Below are 25858 nucleotides of genomic sequence, written 5' to 3'. Positions count from 1 at the left end.
TTGTATGGAAAATAGACATAAAATGTTAGAAATTTTGTGTTCATCACATTCGACGACAATTAGATAAACAATTAGCACGTATTTATACCGTGAAAATAAACATTGCAAAAAACTAAATGTTACGCAAATATGTGTAAGTGAGCTAGCGGGTGAGTTATGTGGGTGTTGTAGGTGTTTATGTTTGTGTTGTGTCAGTGTGAGTGCATTGTGATAAACTTGATTATTGTGTAGTGTGTAGATTGTGTTACTCTTACCCTTGGGCTTCTTCGTTTTGGACATTTTCGGTTCGGTCTTAGGGGTCTTTTCATCATCCAAAAGACTGATATCGATAATGTCGTGAAGGTCACCTTCGCTTACAACCTGTATTAGGGAGTAGGGCTCCTTGCCTTCCTCCTCAACTGTTTGTATTTGATAGTATTCGGGTTCTGGCGAGATATCCTTCTTGAATGTTCGCTTTCGGGTAGTTTTCTTTTTGGGTTTGTCATCCTCGTCGATAATGTGTGACTCAATTATTTCTTCAGGCAACTCTTCAATCGGAATGGATTCGTTGGGTAATTCGTCGGATGATATTTCCTTGATGTTGACGGTGGCAACAGGCGCCTCGTCGTTGTCGTCTTCAACTATTTGTATTGTAGTCAGTTCGTCCGTCTCACTGTCCAATGGTTTTTTGAAAGATCTGGTCTTGATGGTTTTCTTCGTTTTCTTGCCGTCAGAAGTTTCAGTTTCTAAAACGGTTTCTAATTTGGGCAATTCTATTGACTCGACCGCATTTTTGTCAGGCACCTCGGTCTTCTCTACTTCCTTTACAGTCACAACATATTTCGGTTCTTCTCCTTCGTCCTCGATGATTTGAATTTCGGTAACTTCGTCTTTGTCGCCAAGCGGCTTCTTAATTGTTTTCTTCTTGATTTTGCGTGTTTTGGTTGTACCTTCTTTGTCAGTATAATCTTCGGTGATAGTTTCCTCCGGTAGTTGCAAAACGGGCACAACCTTTTCTTCCTCCAACTCTGGGAATGGTTCTACAAAATCTTCAACGGTGACTGTTGTAACCGGCTCCTTCTCGTACTCTTCAACAGTTCTGATTTTCGTAATTTCCATTTTATCTCCCTTCATTTTCTTGATTACTTTTGTTTTAACAACAGTCTTAGTTGGAGTACCGTCTTCCTTTTGAGACATGATAACGGCCTTCTGCTCTGGTAATTCGACAATTATTTCGTCCTCTTCGGGCTGTTTAACGCGAACTACTCGTTTACGCTTAATCTGTTTAACATCACCCACTGGAACAGTGAATTCTTCAACAGTTATGGTAGTTTGCGGCTTTTCGCCCTCTTCTTCGACAGTTTCCACGGTAGTGATTTCTTCCTTATCTCCCTTGACCTTCTTTGTCGTTTTTGTTCGAATTTTCTTAACCTTGGGCGTTCCGTCTTCAGATACAGATTCAACAACTTGGACCTGTTCGGGAAGTTCCTGGATTTCTTCGGGTTTCTCTTCAAGAGGAATCTCTTCAACTGAGACTGTGGTTTCGGGTTGTTTGTCATCTTCCTCGACAGTCTCGATCTTAGTGACTTCTTGTTTATCACCCTTGGTCTTCTTAATCACGCGAGTGCGGATCTTCTTCTTGATAGGTTTGCCTTCTTCAGAGACAGTCTCAACGACGCGTACTTCTTCTGGCATTTCACGCACTTCTTCAGGTTTCTCTTCAACTGGAACTTCCTCAACTGTGACAGTGGTTTCGGGTTGTTTGTCATCTTCCTCGACAGTCTCGATCTTGGTGACTTCTTGTTTATCACCCTTTGTTTTCTTGATCACGCGTGTGCGGATCTTCTTCTTGATAGGTTTGCCTTCTTCAGAGACAGTCTCAACGACGCGTACTTCTTCTGGCATTTCACGCACTTCTTCAGGTTTCTCTTCAATTGGAACCTCTTCAACTGTGACTGTGGTTTCGGGTTGTTTGTCATCTTCCTCGACAGTCTCGATCTTGGTGACTTCTTGTTTATCACCCTTGGTCTTCTTGATCACGCGAGTGCGGATCTTCTTCTTGATAGGTTTGCCTTCTTCAGAGACAGTCTCAACGACACGTACTTCTTCTGGCATTTCACGCACTTCTTCAGGTTTCTCTTCAACTGGAACTTCCTCAACTGTGACAGTGGTTTCGGGTTGTTTGTCATCTTCCTCGACAGTCTCGATCTTGGTGACTTCTTGTTTATCACCCTTTGTTTTCTTGATCACGCGTGTGCGGATCTTCTTCTTGATAGGTTTGCCTTCTTCAGAGACAGTCTCAACGACGCGTACTTCTTCTGGCATTTCACGCACTTCTTCAGGTTTCTCTTCAATTGGAACCTCTTCAACTGTGACTGTGGTTTCGGGTTGTTTGTCATCTTCCTCGACAGTCTCGATCTTGGTGACTTCTTGTTTATCACCCTTTGTTTTCTTGATCACGCGTGTGCGGATCTTCTTCTTGATAGGTTTGCCTTCTTCAGAGACAGTCTCAACGACGTGTACTTCTTCTGGCATTTCACGCACTTCTTCAGGTTTCTCTTCAACTGGAACTTCCTCAACTGTGACAGTGGTTTCGGGTTGTTTGTCATCTTCCTCGACAGTCTCGATCTTGGTGACTTCTTGTTTATCACCCTTTGTTTTCTTGATCACGCGTGTGCGGATCTTCTTCTTGATAGGTTTGCCTTCTTCAGAGACAGTCTCAACGACGCGTACTTCTTCTGGCATTTCACGCACTTCTTCAGGTTTCTCTTCAACTGGAACCTCTTCAACTGTGACAGTGGTTTCGGGTAGTTTGTCATCTTCCTCGACAGTTTCGATCTTGGTGACTTCTTGTTTATCACCCTTGACCTTCTTGATCACACGAGTGCGGATCTTCTTCTTGATAGGTTTGCCTTCTTCAGAGACAGTCTCAACGACGCGTACTTCTTCTGGCATTTCACGCACTTCTTCAGGTTTCTCTTCAACTGGAACCTCTTCAACTGTGACCGTGGTTTCGGGTTGTTTGTCATCTTCCTCGACAGTCTCGATCTTGGTGACTTCTTGTTTATCACCCTTGACCTTCTTGATCACACGAGTGCGGATCTTCTTCTTGATAGGTTTGCCTTCTTCAGAGACAGTCTCAACGACGCGTACTTCTTCTGGCATTTCACGCACTTCTTCAGGTTTCTCTTCAACTGGAACCTCTTCAACTGTGACAGTGGTTTCCGGTTGCTTGTCATCTTCCTCGACAGTCTCGATCTTGGTGACTTCTTGTTTATCACCCTTGACCTTCTTGATCACACGAGTGCGGATCTTCTTCTTAATAGGTTTGCCTTCTTCAGAGACAGTCTCAACGACGCGTACTTCTTCTGGCATTTCACGCACTTCTTCAGGTTTCTCTTCAACTGGAACCTCTTCAACTGTGACAGTGGTTTCGGGTAGTTTGTCATCTTCCTCGACAGTTTCGATCTTGGTGACTTCTTGTTTATCACCCTTGACCTTCTTGATCACACGAGTGCGGATCTTCTTCTTGATAGGTTTGCCTTCTTCAGAGACAGTCTCAACGACGCGTACTTCTTCTGGCATTTCACGCACTTCTTCAGGTTTCTCTTCAACTGGAACCTCTTCAACTGTGACAGTGGTTTCCGGTTGCTTGTCATCTTCCTCGACAGTCTCGATCTTGGTGACTTCTTGTTTATCACCCTTAACCTTCTTGATCACACGAGTGCGGATCTTCTTCTTGATAGGTTTGCCTTCTTCAGAGACAGTCTCAACGACGCGTACTTCTTCTGGCATTTCACGCACTTCTTCAGGTTTCTCTTCAACTGGAACCTCTTCAACTGTGACAGTGGTTTCCGGTTGCTTGTCATCTTCCTCGACAGTCTCGATCTTGGTGACTTCTTGTTTATCACCCTTGACCTTCTTGATCACACGAGTGCGAATCTTCTTCTTAATAGGTTTGCCTTCTTCAGAGACAGTCTCAACGACACGTACTTCTTCTGGCATTTCACGTACTTCTTCAGGTTTCTCTTCAACTGGAACCTCTTCAACTGTGACAGTGGTTTCGGGTTGTTTGTCATCTTCCTCGACTGTCTCGATCTTGGTGACTTCTTGTTTATCACCCTTAACCTTCTTGATCACACGAGTGCGGATCTTCTTCTTGATAGGTTTGCCTTCTTCAGAGACAGTCTCAACGACGCGTACTTCTTCTGGCATTTCACGCACTTCTTCAGGTTTCTCTTCAACTGGAACCTCTTCAACTGTGACAGTGGTTTCCGGTTGCTTGTCATCTTCCTCGACAGTCTCGATCTTGGTGACTTCTTGTTTATCACCCTTGACCTTCTTGATCACACGAGTGCGGATCTTCCTCTTAATAGGTTTGCCTTCTTCAGAGACAGTCTCAACGACACGTACTTCTTCTGGCATTTCACGTACTTCTTCAGGTTTCTCTTCAACTGGAACCTCTTCAACTGTGACAGTGGTTTCGGGTTGTTTGTCATCTTCCTCGACAGTCTCGATCTTGGTGACTTCTTGTTTATCACCCTTGACCTTCTTGATCACACGAGTGCGGATCTTCTTCTTAATAGGTTTGCCTTCTTCAGAGACAGTCTCAACGACGCGTACTTCTTCTGGCATTTCACGCACTTCTTCAGGTTTCTCTTCAACTGGAACCTCTTCAACTGTGACAGTGGTTTCGAATAGTTTGTCATCTTCCTCGACAGTTTCGATCTTGGTGACTTCTTGTTTATCACCCTTGACCTTCTTGATCACACGAGTGCGGATCTTCTTCTTGATAGGTTTGCCTTCTTCAGAGACAGTCTCAACGACGCGTACTTCTTCTGGCATTTCACGCACTTCTTCAGGTTTCTCTTCAACTGGAACCTCTTCAACTGTGACAGTGGTTTCCGGTTGCTTGTCATCTTCCTCGACAGTCTCGATCTTGGTGACTTCTTGTTTATCACCCTTAACCTTCTTGATCACACGAGTGCGGATCTTCTTCTTGATAGGTTTGCCTTCTTCAGAGACAGTCTCAACGACGCGTACTTCTTCTGGCATTTCACGCACTTCTTCAGGTTTCTCTTCAACTGGAACCTCTTCAACTGTGACAGTGGTTTCGGGTTGTTTGTCATCTTCCTCGACAGTCTCGATCTTGGTGACTTCTTGTTTATCACCCTTGACCTTCTTGATCACACGAGTACGGATCTTCTTCTTAATAGGTTTGCCTTCTTCAGAGACAGTCTCAACGACACGTACTTCTTCTGGCATTTCACGTACTTCTTCAGGTTTCTCTTCAACTGGAACCTCTTCAACTGTGACAGTGGTTTCGGGTTGTTTGTCATCTTCCTCGACAGTCTCGATCTTGGTGACTTCTTGTTTACCACCCTTGACCTTCTTGATTACACGAGTGCGGATCTTCTTCTTGATAGGTTTGCCTTCTTCAGAGACAGTCTCAACGACACGTACTTCTTCTGGCATTTCACGCACTTCTTCAGGTTTCTCTTCAACTGGAACCTCTTCTACTGTGACAGTGGTTTCGGGTTGTTTGTCATCTTCCTCGACAGTCTCGATCTTGGTGACTTCTTGTTTATCACCCTTGACCTTCTTGATCACACGAGTGCGGATCTTCTTCTTGATAGGTTTGCCTTCTTCAGAGACAGTCTCAACGACGCGTACTTCTTCTGGCATTTCACGCACTTCTTCAGGTTTCTCTTCAACTGGAACCTCTTCAACTGTGACAGTGGTTTCGGGTTGTTTGTCATCTTCCTCGACAGTCTCGATCTTGGTGACTTCTTGTTTATCACCCTTGACCTTCTTGATCACACGAGTACGGATCTTCTTCTTAATAGGTTTGCCTTCTTCAGAGACAGTCTCAACGACACGTACTTCTTCTGGCATTTCACGTACTTCTTCAGGTTTCTCTTCAACTGGAACCTCTTCAACTGTGACAGTGGTTTCGGGTTGTTTGTCATCTTCCTCGACAGTCTCGATCTTGGTGACTTCTTGTTTACCACCCTTGACCTTCTTGATTACACGAGTGCGGATCTTCTTCTTGATAGGTTTGCCTTCTTCAGAGACAGTCTCAACGACACGTACTTCCTCTGGCATTTCACGCACTTCTTCAGGTTTCTCTTCAACTGGAACCTCTTCAACTGTGACAGTGGTTTCGGGTTGTTTGTCATCTTCCTCGACAGTCTCGATCTTGGTGACTTCTTGTTTATCACCCTTGACCTTCTTGATCACACGAGTGCGGATCTTCTTCTTGATAGGTTTGCCTTCTTCAGAGACAGTCTCAACGACGCGTACTTCTTCTGGCATTTCACGCACTTCTTCAGGTTTCTCTTCAACTGGAACCTCTTCAACTGTGACAGTGGTTTCGGGTTGTTTGTCATCTTCCTCGACAGTCTCGATCTTGGTGACTTCTTGTTTACCACCCTTGACCTTCTTGATTACACGAGTGCGGATCTTCTTCTTGATAGGTTTGCCTTCTTCAGAGACAGTCTCAACGACACGTACTTCTTCTGGCATTTCACGTACTTCTTCAGGTTTCTCTTCAACTGGAACCTCTTCAATTGTGACAGTGGTTTCGGGTTGTTTGTTATCTTCTTCGACGGTCTCGATCTTGGTGACTTCTTGTTTATCACCCTTGACCTTCTTGATCACACGAGTGCGGATCTTCTTCTTAATAGGTTTGCCTTCTTCAGAGACAGTCTCAACGACGCGTACTTCTTCTGGCATTTCACGCACTTCTTCAGGTTTCTCTTCAACTGGAACCTCTTCAACTGTGACAGTGGTTTCGGGTTGTTTGTCATCTTCCTCGACAGTCTCGATCTTGGTGACTTCTTGTTTACCACCCTTGACCTTCTTGATTACACGAGTGCGGATCTTCTTCTTGATAGGTTTGCCTTCTTCGGAGACAGTCTCAACGACACGTACTTCTTCTGGCATTTCACGTACTTCTTCAGGTTTCTCTTCAACTGGAACCTCTTCAACTGTGACAGTGGTTTCGGGTTGTTTGTCATCTTCTTCGACAGTCTCGATCTTGGTGACTTCTTGTTTATCACCCTTGACCTTCTTGATCACACGAGTGCGGATCTTCTTCTTAATAGGTTTTCCTTCTTCAGAGACAGTCTCAACGACGCGTACTTCTTCTGGCATTTCACGCACTTCTTCAGGTTTCTCTTCGACTGGAACCTCTTCAACTGTGACAGTGGTTTCGGGTTGTTTGTCATCTTCCTCGACAGTCTCGATCTTGGTGACTTCTTGTTTACCACCCTTGACCTTCTTGATTACACGAGTGCGGATCTTCTTCATGATAGGTTTGCCTTCTTCAGAGACAGTCTCAACGACGCGTACTTCTTCTGGCATTTCACGCACTTCTTCAGGTTTCTCTTCAACTGGAACCTCTTCAACTGTGACAGTGGTTTCAGGTAGTTTGTCATCTTCCTCGACAGTTTCGATCTTGGTGACTTCTTGTTTATCACCCTTGACCTTCTTGATCACACGAGTGCGGATCTTCTTCTTGATAGGTTTGCCTTCTTCAGAGACAGTCTCAACGACGCGTACTTCTTCTGGCATTTCACGCACTTCTTCAGGTTTCTCTTCAACTGGAACCTCTTCAACTGTGACAGTGGTTTCGGGTTGTTTGTCATCTTCCTCGACAGTCTCGATCTTGGTGACTTCTTGTTTATCACCCTTGACCTTCTTGATCACACGAGTGCGGATCTTCTTCTTAATAGGTTTGCCTTCTTCAGAGACAGTCTCAACGACACGTACTTCTTCTGGCATTTCACGTACTTCTTCAGGTTTCTCTTCAACTGGAACCTCTTCAACTGTGACAGTGGTTTCGGGTTGTTTGTCATCTTCCTCGACTGTCTCGATCTTGGTGACTTCTTGTTTATCACCCTTAACCTTCTTGATCACACGAGTGCGGATCTTCTTCTTGATAGGTTTGCCTTCTTCAGAGACAGTCTCAACGACGCGTACTTCTTCTGGCATTTCACGCACTTCTTCAGGTTTCTCTTCAACTGGAACCTCTTCAACTGTGACAGTGGTTTCCGGTTGCTTGTCATCTTCCTCGACAGTCTCGATCTTGGTGACTTCTTGTTTACCACCCTTGACCTTCTTGATCACACGAGTGCGGATCTTCTTCTTAATAGGTTTGCCTTCTTCAGAGACAGTCTCAACGACACGTACTTCTTCTGGCATTTCACGTACTTCTTCAGGTTTCTCTTCAACTGGAACCTCTTCAACTGTGACAGTGGTTTCGGGTTGTTTGTCATCTTCCTCGACAGTCTCGATCTTGGTGACTTCTTGTTTACCACCCTTGACCTTCTTGATTACACGAGTGCGGATCTTCTTCTTGATAGGTTTGCCTTCTTCAGAGACAGTCTCAACGACACGTACTTCTTCTGGCATTTCACGCATTTCTTCAGGTTTCTCTTCAACTGGAACCTCTTCTACTGTGACAGTGGTTTCGGGTTGTTTGTCATCTTCCTCGACAGTCTCGATCTTGGTGACTTCTTGTTTATCACCCTTGACCTTCTTGATCACACGAGTGCGAATCTTCTTCTTGATAGGTTTGCCTTCTTCAGAGACAGTCTCAACGACGCGTACTTCTTCTGGCATTTCACGCACTTCTTCAGGTTTCTCTTCAACTGGAACCTCTTCAACTGTGACAGTGGTTTCGGGTTGTTTGTCATCTTCCTCGACAGTCTCGATCTTGGTGACTTCTTGTTTATCACCCTTGACCTTCTTGATCACACGAGTACGGATCTTCTTCTTAATAGGTTTGCCTTCTTCAGAGACAGTCTCAACGACACGTACTTCTTCTGGCATTTCACGTACTTCTTCAGGTTTCTCTTCAACTGGAACCTCTTCAACTGTGACAGTGGTTTCGGGTTGTTTGTCATCTTCCTCGACAGTCTCGATCTTGGTGACTTCTTGTTTACCACCCTTGACCTTCTTGATTACACGAGTGCGGATCTTCTTCTTGATAGGTTTGCCTTCTTCAGAGACAGTCTCAACGACACGTACTTCTTCTGGCATTTCACGCACTTCTTCAGGTTTCTCTTCAACTGGAACCTCTTCAACTGTGACAGTGGTTTCGGGTTGTTTGTCATCTTCCTCGACAGTCTCGATCTTGGTGACTTCTTGTTTATCACCCTTGACCTTCTTGATCACACGAGTGCGGATCTTCTTCTTGATAGGTTTGCCTTCTTCAGAGACAGTCTCAACGACGCGTACTTCTTCTGGCATTTCACGCACTTCTTCAGGTTTCTCTTCAACTGAAACCTCTTCAACTGTGACAGTGGTTTCGGGTTGTTTGTCACCTTCCTCGACAGTCTCGATCTTGGTGACTTCTTGTTTACCACCCTTGACCTTCTTGATTACACGAGTGCGGATCTTCTTCTTGATAGGTTTGCCTTCTTCAGAGATAGTCTCAACGACACGTACTTCTTCTGGCATTTCACGTACTTCTTCAGGTTTCTCTTCAACTGGAACCTCTTCAACTGTGACAGTGGTTTCGGGTTGTTTGTTATCTTCTTCGACGGTCTCGATCTTGGTGACTTCTTGTTTATCACCCTTGACCTTCTTGATCACACGAGTGCGGATCTTCTTCTTAATAGGTTTGCCTTCTTCAGAGACAGTCTCAACGACGCGTACTTCTTCTGGCATTTCACGCACTTCTTCAGGTTTCTCTTCAACTGGAACCTCTTCAACTGTGACAGTGGTTTCGGGTTGTTTGTCATCTTCCTCGACAGTCTCGATCTTGGTGACTTCTTGTTTACCACCCTTGACCTTCTTGATTACACGAGTGCGGATCTTCTTCTTGATAGGTTTGCCTTCTTCAGAGACAGTCTCAACGACACGTACTTCTTCTGGCATTTCACGTACTTCTTCAGGTTTCTCTTCAACTGGAACCTCTTCAACTGTGACAGTGGTTTCGGGTTGTTTGTCATCTTCCTCGACAGTCTCGATCTTGGTGACTTCTTGTTTATCACCCTTGACCTTCTTGATCACACGAGTACGGATCTTCTTCTTAATAGGTTTGCCTTCTTCAGAGACAGTCTCAACGACACGTACTTCTTCTGGCATTTCACGTACTTCTTCAGGTTTCTCTTCAACTAGAACCTCTTCAACTGTGACAGTGGTTTCGGGTTTTTTGTCATCTTCCTCGACAGTCTCGATCTTGGTGACTTCTTGTTTATCACCCTTGACCTTCTTGATCACACGAGTGCGGATCTTCTTCTTAATAGGTTTGCCTTCTTCAGAGACAGTCTCAACGACGCGTACTTCTTCTGGCATTTCACGCACTTCTTCAGGTTTCTCTTCAACTGGAACCTCTTCAACTGTGACAGTGGTTTCGGGTTGCTTGTCATCTTCCTCGACAGTCTCGATCTTGGTGACTTCTTGTTTATCACCCTTGACCTTCTTGATCACACGAGTACGGATCTTCTTCTTAATAGGTTTGCCTTCTTCAGAGACAGTCTCAACGACACGTACTTCTTCTGGCATTTCACGTACTTCTTCAGGTTTCTCTTCAACTGGAACCTCTTCAACTGTGACAGTGGTTTCGGGTTGTTTGTCATCTTCCTCGACAGTCTCGATCTTGGTGACTTCTTGTTTACCACCCTTGACCTTCTTGATTACACGAGTGCGGATCTTCTTCTTGATAGGTTTGCCTTCTTCAGAGACAGTCTCAACGACACGTACTTCTTCTGGCATTTCACGTACTTCTTCAGGTTTCTCTTCAATTGGAACCTCTTCAACTGTGACAGTGGTTTCGGGTTTTTTGTTATCTTCTTCGACGGTCTCGATCTTGGTGACTTCTTGTTTATCACCCTTGACCTTCTTGATCACACGAGTGCGGATCTTCTTCTTAATAGGTTTGCCTTCTTCAGAGACAGTCTCAACGACGCGTACTTCTTCTGGCATTTCACGCACTTCTTCAGGTTTCTCTTCAACTGGAACCTCTTCAACTGTGACAGTGGTTTCGGGTTGTTTGTCATCTTCCTCGACCGTCTCGATCTTGGTGACTTCTTGTTTATCACCCTTGGTCTTCTTGATGACACGAGTGCGGATCTTCTTCTTCACAGGTTTGCCTTCTTTAGATACTGTTTCAACGACGCGTACTTCTTCTGGCATTTCACGTACTTCTTCAGGTTTCTCTTCCACTGGAACCTCTTCAACTGTGACAGTGGTTTCGGGTTGCTTGTCATCTTCCTCGACAGTCTCGATCTTGGTGACTTCTTGTTTATCACCCTTTGTCTTCTTGATGACGCGAGTGCGGATCTTCTTCTTTACAGGTTTGCCCTCTTTAGAGACAGTCTCAACGACCCGTACTTCTTCTGGAAGTTCGCGTACTTCTACAGGTTTCTCGTCAATTGGAACTTCTTCAACTGTGACAGTGGTTTCTGGTTGTTTGTTATCTTCTTCGACGGTCTCGATCTTGGTGACTTCTTGTTTATCACCCTTGACCTTCTTGATCACACGAGTGCGGATCTTCTTCTTCACAGGTTTGCCTTCTTTAGATATTGTTTCAACGACGCGTACTTCTTCTGGCATTTCACATACTTCTTCAGGTTTCTCTTCCACTGGAACCTCTTCAACTGTGACAGTGGTTTCGGGTTGTTTGTCATCTTCCTCGACAGTCTCGATCTTGGTGACTTCTTGTTTATCACCCTTGGTCTTCTTGATGACACGAGTGCGGATCTTCTTCTTCACAGGTTTGCCTTCTTTAGATACAGTTTCAACGACACGTACTTCTTCTGGCATTTCACGTACTTCTTCAGGTTTCTCTTCAACTGGAACCTCTTCAACTGTGACAGTGGTTTCGGGTTGTTTGTCATCTTCCTCGACCGTCTCGATCTTGGTGACTTCTTGTTTATCACCCTTGGTCTTCTTGATGACACGAGTGCGGATCTTCTTCTTCACAGGTTTGCCTTCTTTAGATACTGTTTCAACGACGCGTACTTCTTCTGGCATTTCACGTACTTCTTCAGGTTTCTCTTCCACTGGAACCTCTTCAACTGTGACAGTGGTTTCGGGTTGTTTGTCATCCTCCTCGACAGTCTCGATCTTGGTGACTTCTTGTTTATCACCTTTGGTCTTCTTGATGACACGAGTGCGGATCTTCTTCTTGACAGGTTTGCCTTCTTTAGATACTGTTTCAACCACACGTACTTCTTCTGGCATTTCACGCACTTCTTCAGGTTTCTCTTCAACTGGAACCTCTTCAACTGTGACAGTGGTTTCGGGTTGCTTGTCATCTTCCTCGACAGTCTCGATCTTGGTGACTTCTTGTTTATCACCCTTTGTCTTCTTGATGACGCGAGTGCGGATCTTCTTCTTCACAGGTTTGCCTTCTTCAGAGACAGTCTCAACGACACGTACTTCTTCTGGCATTTCACGTACTTCTTCAGGTTTCTCTTCAATTGGAACCTCTTCAACTGTGACAGTGGTTTCGGGTTTTTTGTTATCTTCTTCGACGGTCTCGATCTTGGTGACTTCTTGTTTATCACCCTTGACCTTCTTGATCACACGAGTGCGGATCTTCTTCTTAATAGGTTTGCCTTCTTCAGAGACAGTCTCAACGACGCGTACTTCTTCTGGCATTTCACGCACTTCTTCAGGTTTCTCTTCAACTGGAACCTCTTCAACTGTGACAGTGGTTTCGGGTTGTTTGTCATCTTCCTCGACCGTCTCGATCTTGGTGACTTCTTGTTTATCACCCTTGGTCTTCTTGATGACACGAGTGCGGATCTTCTTCTTCACAGGTTTGCCTTCTTTAGATACTGTTTCAACGACGCGTACTTCTTCTGGCATTTCACGTACTTCTTCAGGTTTCTCTTCCACTGGAACCTCTTCAACTGTGACAGTGGTTTCGGGTTGCTTGTCATCTTCCTCGACAGTCTCGATCTTGGTGACTTCTTGTTTATCACCCTTGGTCTTCTTGATGACGCGAGTGCGGATCTTCTTCTTTACAGGTTTGCCCTCTTTAGAGACAGTCTCAACGACCCGTACTTCTTCTGGAAGTTCGCGTACTTCTACAGGTTTCTCGTCAATTGGAACCTCTTCAACTGTGACAGTGGTTTCTGGTTGTTTGTTATCTTCTTCGACGGTCTCGATCTTGGTGACTTCTTGTTTATCACCCTTGACCTTCTTGATCACACGAGTGCGGATCTTCTTCTTCACAGGTTTGCCTTCTTTAGATATTGTTTCAACGACGCGTACTTCTTCTGGTATTTCACATACTTCTTCAGGTTTCTCTTCCACTGGAACCTCTTCAACTGTGACAGTGGTTTCGGGTTGTTTGTCATCTTCCTCGACAGTCTCGATCTTGGTGACTTCTTGTTTATCACCCTTGGTCTTCTTGATGACACGAGTGCGGATCTTCTTCTTCACAGGTTTGCCTTCTTTAGATACAGTTTCAACGACACGTACTTCTTCTGGCATTTCACGTACTTCTTCAGGTTTCTCTTCAACTGGAACCTCTTCAACTGTGACAGTGGTTTCGGGTTGTTTGTCATCTTCCTCGACCGTCTCGATCTTGGTGACTTCTTGTTTATCACCCTTGGTCTTCTTGATGACACGAGTGCGGATCTTCTTCTTCACAGGTTTGCCTTCTTTAGATACTGTTTCAACGACGCGTACTTCTTCTGGCATTTCACGTACTTCTTCAGGTTTCTCTTCCACTGGAACCTCTTCAACTGTGACAGTGGTTTCGGGTTGTTTGTCATCCTCCTCGACAGTCTCGATCTTGGTGACTTCTTGTTTATCACCTTTGGTCTTCTTGATGACACGAGTGCGGATCTTCTTCTTGACAGGTTTGCCTTCTTTAGATACTGTTTCAACCACACGTACTTCTTCTGGCATTTCACGCACTTCTTCAGGTTTCTCTTCAACTGGAACCTCTTCAACTGTGACAGTGGTTTCGGGTTGCTTGTCATCTTCCTCGACAGTCTCGATCTTGGTGACTTCTTGTTTATCACCCTTTGTCTTCTTGATGACGCGAGTGCGGATCTTCTTCTTCACAGGTTTGCCTTCTTTAGATACTGTTTCAACGACGCGTACTTCTTCTGGCATTTCACGTACTTCTTCAGGTTTCTCTTCAACTGGAACCTCTTCAACTGTGACAGTGGTTTCGGGTTGTTTGTCATCTTCCTCGATCGTCTCGATCTTGGTGACTTCTTGTTTATCACCCTTGGTCTTCTTGATAACACGAGTGCGGATCTTCTTCTTCACAGGTTTTCCTTCTTTAGATACTGTTTCAACGACGCGTACTTCTTCTGGCATTTCACGTACTTCTTCAGGTTTCTCTTCAACTGGAACCTCTTCAACTGTGACAGTGGTTTCGGGTTGTTTGTCATCTTCCTCGACCGTCTCGATCTTGGTGACTTCTTGTTTATCACCCTTGACCTTCTTGATGACGCGAGTGCGGATCTTCTTCTTCACAGGTTTGCCTTCTTTAGATACTGTTTCAACGACGCGTACTTCTTCTGGCATTTCACGTACTTCTTCAGGTTTCTCTTCAACTGGAACCTCTTCAACTGTGACAGTGGTTTCGGGTTGTTTGTCATCTTCCTCGACCGTCTCGATCTTGGTGACTTCTTGTTTATCACCCTTGGTCTTCTTGATGACACGAGTGCGGATCTTCTTCTTCACAGGTTTGCCTTCTTTAGATACTGTTTCAACGACGCGTACTTCTTCTGGCATTTCACGTACTTCTTCAGGTTTCTCTTCAACTGGAACCTCTTCAACTGTGACTGTTGTTTCGGGCTGCTTGTCATCTTCCTCAACAGTCTCGATCTTGGTGACTTCCTGTTTATTACCCTTAACCTTCTTGATTACGCGAGTTCGGATTTTCTTCTTTGTTGGTTTACCCTCTTCAGAGACAGTATCAACGACGCGTACTTCTTCAGGCATTTCAGTTACCAAATCTTCGGTCGAATCTAATTTTGTCTCTTGTACGGTTACTATTGTCTCGGTCGGTTTGTTGTCTTCTTCGACGGTTTCAATCTTTGTCAGCTCCTGTTTGCCACCTCTCACCTTCTTGATGATTCGGGTGCGTATCTTCCTCTTTCTGGGTTTGCCATCTTCCGATATTGTCTCTACTTCCCTAATTTCTTCGGGTAGTTCTGTTATTTGTTCTTGTGGTTTTTCTTGTGTTTCTGTGTGTTCGGATGGTGTGTGTTGGGATGATGTTTGTGTTGTATCTGTATAATAGAATGTTAGGAGGGTTAGTTTGGTTATAAGTTGTTTGTGTTTCTGTTGTTGTTTTTATTATATTAATTGTGTATTATGTGTTTTTGTTGTTGTTCCAATGTTCGAGTATCGAATGATGGGGGCTTTGAAAAGTATTACGCCATGTTCCTACTACGCTCTATGTGCCTAGCGACTAGATACTTACCGGAAAGTTGAGTTACCGTGTAAGGTGTTTGTGGTGGTTTTGTAGATGACGAATCAACATCGTCGTGTGACTCTGTAATTTCTGTGATTGGATGAGATGGTATTGTATCTGCTGTGAGATATTCTGAAAAGTTTACAATATTAACGACAGTATTTGCTATGGGCTTTTGTAGTGGAAGTTCTGGGGTTCTGTCAGTGGAAGTAGAAGTGTGAACAGTATTTGTGATAGCAGATTGTAGTCGCTGCTCTGGCTCAGTGTCAGCTGTAGGAGTTTTACTGTGAGGGAGTGTGCTTTCGTTAAGCTGGGTTTCTTTCTCCAGTAGCTGCTGTGTGGAAAGTTCGTGTAGTGGTTGTGTGGGTTCAATGTTGGTGCGGGCGGTGTGCATTGTCAATTTTAGATGTTCGGCTAAAGGAGTTAGTGTGTCACCGGTAAGGTGTGTGGTACTGAGTGCTGTAGTTTGCAGCTCATGGCTTTCAATATGCGGTTCGGTGTTTTGCAATTCAGGGGGTTTCAGAGTTTCTGTTTGTTCGTAGGTGTTTACTGTACTTGTGCTGTATGTGTGATTTGGTGTTGTTGGAGTAACCTTAGTTTCGTGCATCATTGGCATTTGTTGCGTTTCGAGTGCATGTGTATTTTCAGTGGGTATAGTTTCTGTTTCATTGAGATACATACTTTGTGTTTGGATTCTTGCAAGTGGCTTCTGTTCTTCTGGCATTTCCACGGCCATCTGTGTTACATCCTGATCAGTCGTGGTGTCTGTTGTAGTTGCCAAGTGGTGTGTGGTTTCTGCCAAGGTAATGTGGACTTGGTGTGTTGTCGTGTCAACGGTTTCTGGCAATTTTTGTGTACTTTCGAAAGTGGTAACAGTGTGAGTAGTGAGATTTTCCGAATGCTGAAGAGTTTCGAGGGGTAATGTTTGACTAGGTTGCGGAGTTTGTTGTGATAGAGAATCAATACCGGCACCGGTTACAATTTCTTGAATGACGCTGGCCTTTAGTTCGGGCAAAGCAATGGATGTTGTGGTCTCTGCAGTTTTTGGCTTAAAATCGCCACTCTCTTCACCAAAACTCTCGTAAATTTGAACGGTGGAGGTTTGAAGCAAATGTTTGTTTTCGCTTTCAATGGTAACGGCTTGTTCGTAGCGTTGTGTTGTTGTCAGATTAGGTGTATCTTCATAGGTAATTGTTGCTTCAACGGTCTGGGCTTGGAATTTGCTGGTATCTTCTATAATTTTTGGATAAACCTCTGTTTGCTTATTAAATTCATAGGATTCGGTTATGCTGCTGATGCCGACATTTTCTTCGGCAATCAAGGCTTCGAAGTTGTCGCGAACTTTTACGGCCTTTTCCCTGTCCATTTTCAAAGGTTCTATATGGGATTCTTTGGTGAAAACTTGTTCGGTGGATATTTGAGGAATACGTTGGGTCGTTTCGTTGGTAGAGATTATTGGATGTTTTTCATCCACTTTGGGAATATCTTTAAGTGGAGCTGTTCCTTCGTAGGTTATCACTTCGGAGATTGTCTTTTCTAGTTGTTGTGGTGCTCCTGTGACATCTAATACCTGTTCGCCCCTTGGCATTTCCAAAGATATTTGGGTTTCTTTTTCCAGAATAACTGTAGAGCTGATAGTTTGTATTTTGGTTGGTGTGTCCGTGAACGATGTTTGGGCCATGTAGTCCTGGACAGGGATCTCTTTCAACTTTTCCAATTGTTCTAATGTCTTTATTTCTTCTATAACTAATTCGCCTTGTATGGCTGGAAGTTTGGCTGCGGCCTGAATCGTTTCCCCTCTGAAGGGCTGCAGCTCACTTTCTTTGTCCATTGTTGTGATAAGTTGTTGCAATATGGGCTGCTTCAGGGTATCTTCGCTAATTGATTTAGCCAAATTTGTAGGGGCTTGGAAAATTTCCAAATGCGTAGTCTCCTCCAAGGCCATGGGCTTGCTGGTAATGGTTTCACGGAGCATTCCTTCAATGAATGTCTTTGGTTTTTCTTCGCTTGGCGCAAATTCCTTAATTTCTAACTCCTTGTGTAGCGTGTCTTGCAGTGTTTCAATTTGGGTGGTTTTGAAGTGCTCATCTACAGCGATGCTGGCCTGGGCAGCAGGTTGCTTAGGTTCTGCCAAATGTCCAGACTCCTCAAGACCTTGGATTTCCGTGACCAATAATTCTTTTTGGGCACCTTCAATATTCGTTGTAGCTCTGGTTGAACTTTGTGGTGTTGGGGTAGCCGAATCTTGAACGGATTCTTGAGTTTTGATCTCTTCCACAAGTGGCAAATTAAGTTGCTGAACATTTGAAACTTTAGATGTCGTCTGAGTTGCTGGTTTCTCTGCTTCTAAGACTCCTTCCAGTTCCACAGTTTCGTTGGCTTCAATTAGAAGAGCTTCATCCAAGACATGTTGAATTTTGGCTTCGGTGGTTTGTGGTATTTGGGCGCCAAGTACTTCTCCAAGGCTTTCAAGAATTTGTGTCTTATCTACGGTGCCCAGTTGTAGAGAACGTTCGTCACTTGTGGACTTGGCTTTATGTTTTTCTTGTTCCATTTCCTTGATGTCTCCCAAACCCTCCATGATCTTTGTCTTTGATGCTAATGGCAGATTAAAGGCCTCAGTTATTGAAGATTGGGCCATTTTTTCGGTGATGGTGGTGAGGTCCAGTTTTTGTTCTTGTTCCATAATTAGAGCCCTGCTCTCTTCCAAAGCATACGCGGGACTTTCATGTAGTGCAGGCGTTAAGTGTTCTTCCTTAAATCGCTGATCTTGTTCTTTGGTCATAGTTCCTTCCAGTACCAGTGGTTGCTCGTTCGTGGTCTCAGACAAAAGTTCACTGCTACATTTGGCTTGTACTGCTGCAGTTTTGAATTCCTCCAAAGCTGAAGTGGAATCTTGTTGCAGCACTCCTTCCTTAAGGGCCAACTTCAGATGGACATCTTGAGTAATGAGCAGGGCATAATCGTGGCTGATTTCTGTGATCTTGTGGTCCTCCGAAGTTTCCAATACTTCCTCCTTCTGGGATATGGCCAGCTGGGGTTGGGTTTTTAGAACAACTTGGGCTTCCTGAGGTTTGGGTATTTCTTTGGAACTTAAACCAACTTCACGTTCATATAAATCTACAGATTTAACGGAGATTTCCTGCAGCTTCTCAATTTCAATATGTTGACCTTTGGTTTCCAAGGACGGTATGCCCTGGAATTTATCCGGAACTTCAAATAGTACTTCCTTGTTCACTTGCAAGGATTTTAATAGTTCAGAACTAAGTTTGGTTTCGGCGGAGGTTTCTTGCGGAATTTTAATATCTGCTTGTATCGTTTCTCTTTCGCTGACATTTACTTCAGCTACATCTAATGCTGGATTATATTCCTGTAGCGAAATCTCACCAATGGTGGTGGATTTTAGCTGAGTACTACTGTCGTAGTTGGCTACCGATTCTAAACCTTGCATTTCGCAACTAAGGGCAGGGATGATTTCTCGATCCAAGCTGGTTATTGCCTGTTGCTCTTTAAGATCTTGGGGCACAAGTTTTTGAGAATGTTCTACAGTTTCGGTAGTAAGTGTCTGGGCTATTTGCAACAGATTTGTGGCGCCCAACGTTGCCTCTTTGACTGTGGGTTGGTCAGGTATATCCAAAATATGTTCTTTGTCATGTACGGGCACTTCAAGGGTCTCCAACGAATGTACTACCTCCACATTAGCTTGTGTTTGTTGCATTTCTGGCTTTTTAATATCTGCCATTGGTGCGGGCAAGTCCATTACGGTTTGAGCTATTTGTTGGACCGCATGTTGGGCTTGCAGATATTTGGTTGTGGTCGGCTTTTCATATTCCACTTTTACACGGGACTCCTCAGATGTCTCAAAAATAATCGCTTGTGTGGTTTGAAGATATTTTAATTTTTGTTCATCTTGTTGTACAGAAGCTCGATGGTCAGCGGGCTTTTCCGCCGAGGGTTGAGGGGCCAAACTTTCGGAAACATTTATTTCATATATTTCTAAATTCACGGAACTATCAGCGATACTGGGTTGAATTTTGAAATCTTTAGCTTTAGATATAACTGGCATTGGAGTGCCGGATTCGAGTAAAGTTGTGGCATAGGTAAGACTGGCATTTGTGGAATCCACTTGGGCATGGGCATGTAAGGGAGCGTCTTGTTGTTTGTCCAAAGGTTTAGTTGTCATTTCGGTTTGTATGAGGGCCACATTGGGCGCCTTCAATTCTTGCCAAATGGAATGTTCTCCAGCTTTCTGTAGTTCCGGTTGTTCAAAGGATTTCATGGTTTCTTCTCTTTCGACAATTTGTTGTGCCGATATTGTTAAAGCATTGACGTTTTCCATGACATTGGACTCAAGTGGGCTAACCATTTTCGCTTCAGCAGTTTCAATAGGAATTTCTTTTTCTTCAGCCAAGATTTGTGTGACATCTGCCACAATTGTGGTGCCTTCCACATTGGCTTTGCCTTTTTGAGGTGTGGGCATTTCAAAGCCTTGTTCCTTTAATGTGTCCAACACTTGGTCATGTTGAGTTTCCACAAGCGTTGTGTGAGCTTCACTTATGGTTTGTTTGGAAACTGTCTTTATTTCCAGCGAGGCTATTGACATGTCTTGACTGGATTCATTAGTCAGAGTGGTGGTAACCTCGTGACTTACTAGGTGAGGTACTTCACCTTGCAGCTCCGCCATTGATGTTAATGTTTGGGGTATTTCCAATTGTTCAGGCTTGGATTCTTCAATGAATTCCTCTTTACACGTGAGATGTGATAGTTGTTGAAGTTGAACTTCAGCCTTTTTGCCTGTATCGACAGGGAATATTGCCTTGAGTTCTTCCAAAGGACTTTGTAGATCCGCCTGAGTTGCTTGGAAACTTTCCAAAACTACCAATTTATCTGTGGCTTTCTGTGGAAGTTCTGCTTTTTTAGCAGGCATATCTTGAAGGCCCTCCATGGCCTTATTTTCAGTAATTTCCACTGGGGTCGAGATATTTTTAACCACTTCTTTGGCCTTCACTTCATGGGGTTTCGATTGTTGATCCACAAATTCTGCTTCAACTTCTCCGGCGAATGGTTGCTGAGCTATGTACGATTTGTGTTCTACAAATGACGTTTGTGACTTTTCCGATGCTTGCTTTGATTTAGGCTTTAATTCCTTAATGGTATCATGTATTTGTACTTGGGCCACTTCTACACTGGATTCTGTAGAAACCATTGTTTGGGGAATTTCCAGGCCGTGAGGTTTTTCCGCAGTTATGTCTTTCTCAGTCATTTCACTGCTAACAACTTCCTGCACAACCAAACCCGTTTGAGATTTAACAACCATTGTAGGTCGGCTATCTTCTGCTTGTGGCAATTTTTCCATAGCTAATTTCTCAATATTTTCCGTTACCATGACTTCTTGTTGTTGCTGGGCAGCCGGCAAAGGTATCAGTTTCCGATCAGCATGTTGCTCTTTGATGGGAACACTGTCTTTTGTTGCCTCCTCCACCGTGGTCGTTTCCACTATCAGTGATTTGCGCTCACTTATGTTCCTGCTTCGTTTGGCTTTGGTTTTTGTGGCTTTGAGAGGTGCCAATTCGCTTGGTTCTTCTGTTGCCAATTGCTCGACAACACTGGGAGCCTTAAGTTCCACACCCTCGACAGTTTCACTAACCACTTCTTTGGGATGTTTAATTGCCTTGACTTCCTGCTCGATTTCCATTGCTTGGTATTGCTCTTGAACCACAACAGTTTGCTGCGATACCAAAGACTTTGTGGCCTGGGCGATCTTGGGTTTCTCATCGCTTGCCATGAGAGGCAACTCACTTAAGGCCGTCGTCTCCATTGTCTCTTGGGGCATTGCATATGGTGTAAGTTTTTCAATTATCGGTGTATCAATACCCTCAACTGTTTCCAATTCTTGTATAATTTCGTCCTGACTAGCATCGATAGGCACCACCACCACACTAGAATCCTCCTGTTCCTGTTTTTTAATTTTAAGTTTTTTCACTTTTTTCGTTTTCCTATCGATTTGTTGTTGCTGTTGTTCTTCTTGTTGTGTGATCATAGTTTCCTGTATGTATTGGACTTGTTTATGTTGTTGTTGTATCTGTTCTTGAACTTCCACTTGTTGTATAATTTGTTGTTGTTGTTGCTTTTCATGCTGTTCCACTAATGTTGTTTCTGTGAATTGTGATTTGTAAGCGAAATTTAACTAAATTTTTTTTGTTCCCAAATTTCATTTACAGAACAAAAGACAAAACAAAATTCGGTACGACACAAAAATATTGGAAATCATACAAATTTGTTTCTTTTTTTTTAATTTCAGATTTTTCATCAGCTTAGTACTGTACAATGGTGGATATTGTTGAATGGCTGGGTTAATGTGATGTTGAACGTGTTTTGTTGTCAGTTGGGTGAGTTTGAATGAAATATGTTATTTTTTTTTTATATGTTTTTTTTTTTAATTTGATGAAATTTGTATTTTTTAGGTGTTATTTTTTCAAATCAAGAAAATCAATTTCACATAGACAAAGAGAAGAAGACAGAGGAGAGAGTGGATGTGAAACAGACAAACATTTTCATGTTTTCAGATTTTTTTTTGGTAATTTTTTAAAAATAATTAATGTGAATGCAAGAGTTTTTGACTTAGCAGGTTTAAATTTTCATCCCCGAACCCCATTTGCCATTTGGATGTGACTTTATTATCCGGATTTGGCGGATAATTGGGTTTTATTTTAAATCCCTCGTATTGACTGGTTTGTTTTCAATCCAGTAACCAAAAAATCCAGCTGTTCCTATACATGTACAAAAATTGGCAAGTGTCATGAAAATAAATGACGTCGAATATCACATGCTTAGGAGCGAACGACATAGATCGAAGATGAAGATAGTATATCTGGAGCGGTTGGCCCGCTATGGAAGGATGACAAATACGAGAGAATTGAAAGAGCAACAACGACGTCACTGAACTATCAAAACAAAAGTAAAAGGTAGTACAATAAAAACAATAGCAAAATACTCTAGGGAAACTGACACTAAGCGATAATTGCATGATTGTAGTAAAGCGAATGGAAAGAAAGAATTCCATACAGTAGTTGTTGTTGTAAACCTAATAAAGTAACTACTTGATACAACTTTATGTTACAATTCAAATTTTTAAATTAATTTCCGTTGATTTAAAAATTTGGATTGTAACGTAAAGTTGTATCAAGTAGTAAGGCCATGTTTATATTATAACCTTTTGCAGGGTTAACCTTCTTTATGAGGATTTATTTGACGTATACGCAAAGGAATAGACATTTGAAACCCAGTGGGTTTGTTAAATCCAGGTATATATAAACGTACTATTACTTTATTAGGTTTACAACAACAACTACTGTATGGAATTCTTTCTTTCAATCGTTAATTCACATTCGTTTTACTACAGCGATATGCACCATCTATTTCTATTGCATACTTTTGGGGGTGTCATTGTGTGAGTGTCATTTAATTAGTTGAATTTTGTGTGTTGAGAGAGAACCGTTCACTGAGAGCACGTGTGCGCTCTCTTGCCTGGCGCTGTTTTACTACAATCAAAGCAATTATCGCTTAATGCAGCGTCAGGCGAGAGAGCGCTCACGTGCGCTCATTAAACGTTGCCCTCTCCACACACACACAATTCAATCCATTGAAAAAGCATACCCTCACACAATGACGCCCCGTAAAGTATGCCATAGAAAAGTATGGTGCTTACTCTGGCTTAGTGTCTTTTGCTATTGTTTTTGTTGTACTCCCTTTTAAATTTGTTTGTATAGTTCAGTGACGTCATTGTTGCTCTTTCAATTCTCTCATATTTGTACGTTTAATGCGAGTTGTGTGTTTGTCGCTCTGTTGAATTGTTTACATTCGAAATGTTACCAGATCTTCCGTCTAGAAAAATCGCTAACAACAAGGGATTGGGCAAAAAAAACCGGAAACCTGTAAGGCAGTCAGTTCGTTGTAAATCTACTCACGAACTAAAACCGTCAATTAGACAAGAAGTAAAGCTCTGTACTTAGTCAAGTAAATGAGTGAAGTAGAGTAAATACTGTGTTGTGGAATCGTAATCTAAACAAAACTTCGTTTTATTTGTTGCAAATCCTTTGGCGGAACAAAGATTTGTAGACGTTATCTTTGAAGATTAGTTAAACCTACTATACTACTATTTATTAAAGGTAATTTACATTTAACAGTTTTTATGAAACATGTGTCATTTAAGTTGTCAATTCCATAAAATATCTGTCAAATGAATTATGTGTTTGTTTTGATTACAGCTCATTTAGACTAGCCATAAATCCTCAACTGGATTTAATAAATCCAGTACAAATCTCATTGCATTTACATATACCTTTGAATTTAATTGGCAGTCAGCTGATTTTTGTTCATAGCTCAATTACCAAGGTAGATGCATCAGCCCATCTGATCGAATTTGAAACGTCAAAAGAAATTGTTGCAAATTGAATTCGTCTCAAAACACATGCGGCAAATTACAAATTTATTGTTTAATATTGAAAATGTTAGCACATTATGCTACGAATGCTAACTAATGAACAAGTAATGAATTATTTTTATCGTTTAGACATCGTAAATATTAGTCTTGGTTGATTAAAATCAACTTTGTATATCAAAGCAAATTTAATTTTTTCGCCTTGTTTACAAATGTTGACATTTCACCGATGCATCTACCTTGTTTCTTGTGTCAGCTTGCAACTTTTTGTATTTGCTAGCAACATGTTGCAAAAAACAGAGTTGTGTACGAGGATTTATGCCGGATTTAAAACAAGTCCAGTCAATACAAGGATTTATTTTTGTATGGGAAATCTGGTAGACTATGGCCGGATTTAGCAAATAAAACCTGATAATGCCGCTAAATCCGGCTAATGAACTCATATCTAAATGCCCTATTAGATAATTTTATCGGGTTAACGTTCCTTTTGAGAATTTATGTGACGTTTGCACTATGGAATTGACATTTGAAATCCAGTGGGTTCATTAACTACGGCTAAATGCAAACGCACTATTAGCTGCAAGCAGAGGCCCGAATACTCGCTCGAATTCCACTCGCATGTGAAACTCTTCTCGACTTCGAGCAAGTTGAGGGGAGAAACTTGCCCCCTCCCCAACACGAAACAAAAACTTATCTCACCACAAAATAAACTTGCCCAAAAACCACAAAAAATATTGCACCCAAAAAAAAAAAATTACCACCTCTCTCTCCCCAAATTTTTACTCGCGAGTGAATCGGAGCTCTGCCTGCAAGTGTCAAGTGAATTTTATTGATTAATACTTGCACTTTTCGCCTTGTTTACAAATTTTGTAATTTTAAATTAATTTTGTTATAGCAATTCGCCGATGCATCGACCTTGTTTCTTGTGCCAGCTTGTAACTTTTTGTATTTTATAGCAACATGTAGCAAAAAACAGAGTTGTATACGAGGATTTATGCCGGATATAAAACAAATTCACTCAATACGAGGATTTATTTTTGTATGGGAAATTTAGTAGATTATCGCCAGACTTAGCAAATAAATCCTGCTCTAAATCCGGCTAATGAGATCATATCTAAATGGCCTATTATAACTACTACCTATTTCCATCACAATTATGGCTCTATATTGATTTAGTTCAAAGGTATTTTCTTATAGTTTACGTCGAACAAAATAAACGGTTTGGAGATCGACATAATTTAAATAAAATACTAATTCAAAATTCTTGCATTCATCAAAAAAAAAAAAAAAAAAAAAAAAAAAAAAAAAAATGAAAAAAAACTAAAGTGGAACTTACCTTAGGTTCATATCGTGTTTTGAGCTTTTATTAAGGACGAGATTTTGCAACAAGCTATGTACATATGTATGTAGTTCGGCGAGCAAATAAACATGGCTTGGGCATAGCATATAATTACAGTTGTATATGTAGCAATAAGGCAGATCATAAGAAATTAAAACTAAAGCATTGCTGTAGACCACTTGTTGAGGACAGGCTTGAGTTGTTGGCGGTTTTTCTTAAGCTTATATGATAACAGAATATGTTGGCTCTTATGGCGTCAATTTAAAGCAGTTAAACTGTGCTAGCTTTTTAAAAGTTAAAATTTGTTAACAAAGTTAAAGAAAAATAAATTAGTAATTAGTATTTAAAATTGGCTGGATGGAGGATACAATAGTGAGCCTGGAAATAGTTTTAAGAAATTATTAAAACAAAGTTTTTGTTTAGAGTAAAAGTGGAAAAAAGACACTACAATCCAGAAGTGAAACAGAAAGTTGTTAAAGAATTTTTTTCTTTTGGATTATTATTATTATTAATTTTTTGTTTACCAAAATTAGTGTTTTTTTATTTGAAAGTTATACATTTGTATAATGCCATTTAGTTGTTGTTGTAATTTGGAAAAATATCATGTTGTCATGGCTGGATGGTTGTTGTTGTTGTTGTAAAAATTTAAAAATATGTGATTTATAGTTGCTGTTGTTTCATGTTGTAGTTGTTGTTGATG

At 42.2% G+C, this 25858-nt stretch overlaps 1 protein-coding gene and 1 long non-coding RNA gene across 5 annotated transcripts in view; one reads left to right on the top strand and one right to left on the bottom strand.

Moving 5' to 3' along the window:
- sls (sallimus) overlaps positions 1-25858 on the bottom strand; it is a 160011-nt gene that overhangs the window by 34131 nt on the left and 100022 nt on the right. For 3 of the 4 annotated variants that reach the window (XM_073982026.1, XM_073982023.1, XM_073982024.1), the window contains 2 exons: positions 15389-21535; positions 255-15194 (listed from right to left, as the gene is read on the bottom strand). The exons of the other annotated variant lie outside the window; for it this stretch is intronic. In XM_073982026.1, coding sequence (XP_073838127.1) covers positions 255-15194; positions 15389-21535 — 21087 coding nt within the window. The remainder of the gene's footprint in view (positions 1-254; positions 15195-15388; positions 21536-25858) is intronic. 4 annotated transcript variants of the gene reach the window in all.
- Positions 21676-25794, top strand: LOC141401688 (uncharacterized). Its single transcript, XR_012412419.1, has 3 exons — positions 21676-21768; positions 21844-21956; positions 25161-25794. It is a non-coding gene; the product is annotated as an uncharacterized lncRNA (long non-coding RNA).

Source organism: Musca autumnalis, unplaced genomic scaffold, assembly GCF_047663935.1.
Source record: "Musca autumnalis isolate F117 unplaced genomic scaffold, ASM4766393v1 scaffold_4, whole genome shotgun sequence".
Lineage (NCBI taxonomy): Eukaryota > Metazoa > Arthropoda > Insecta > Diptera > Muscidae > Musca > Musca autumnalis.
This window is presented reverse-complemented; position numbering and strand designations above follow the sequence as displayed.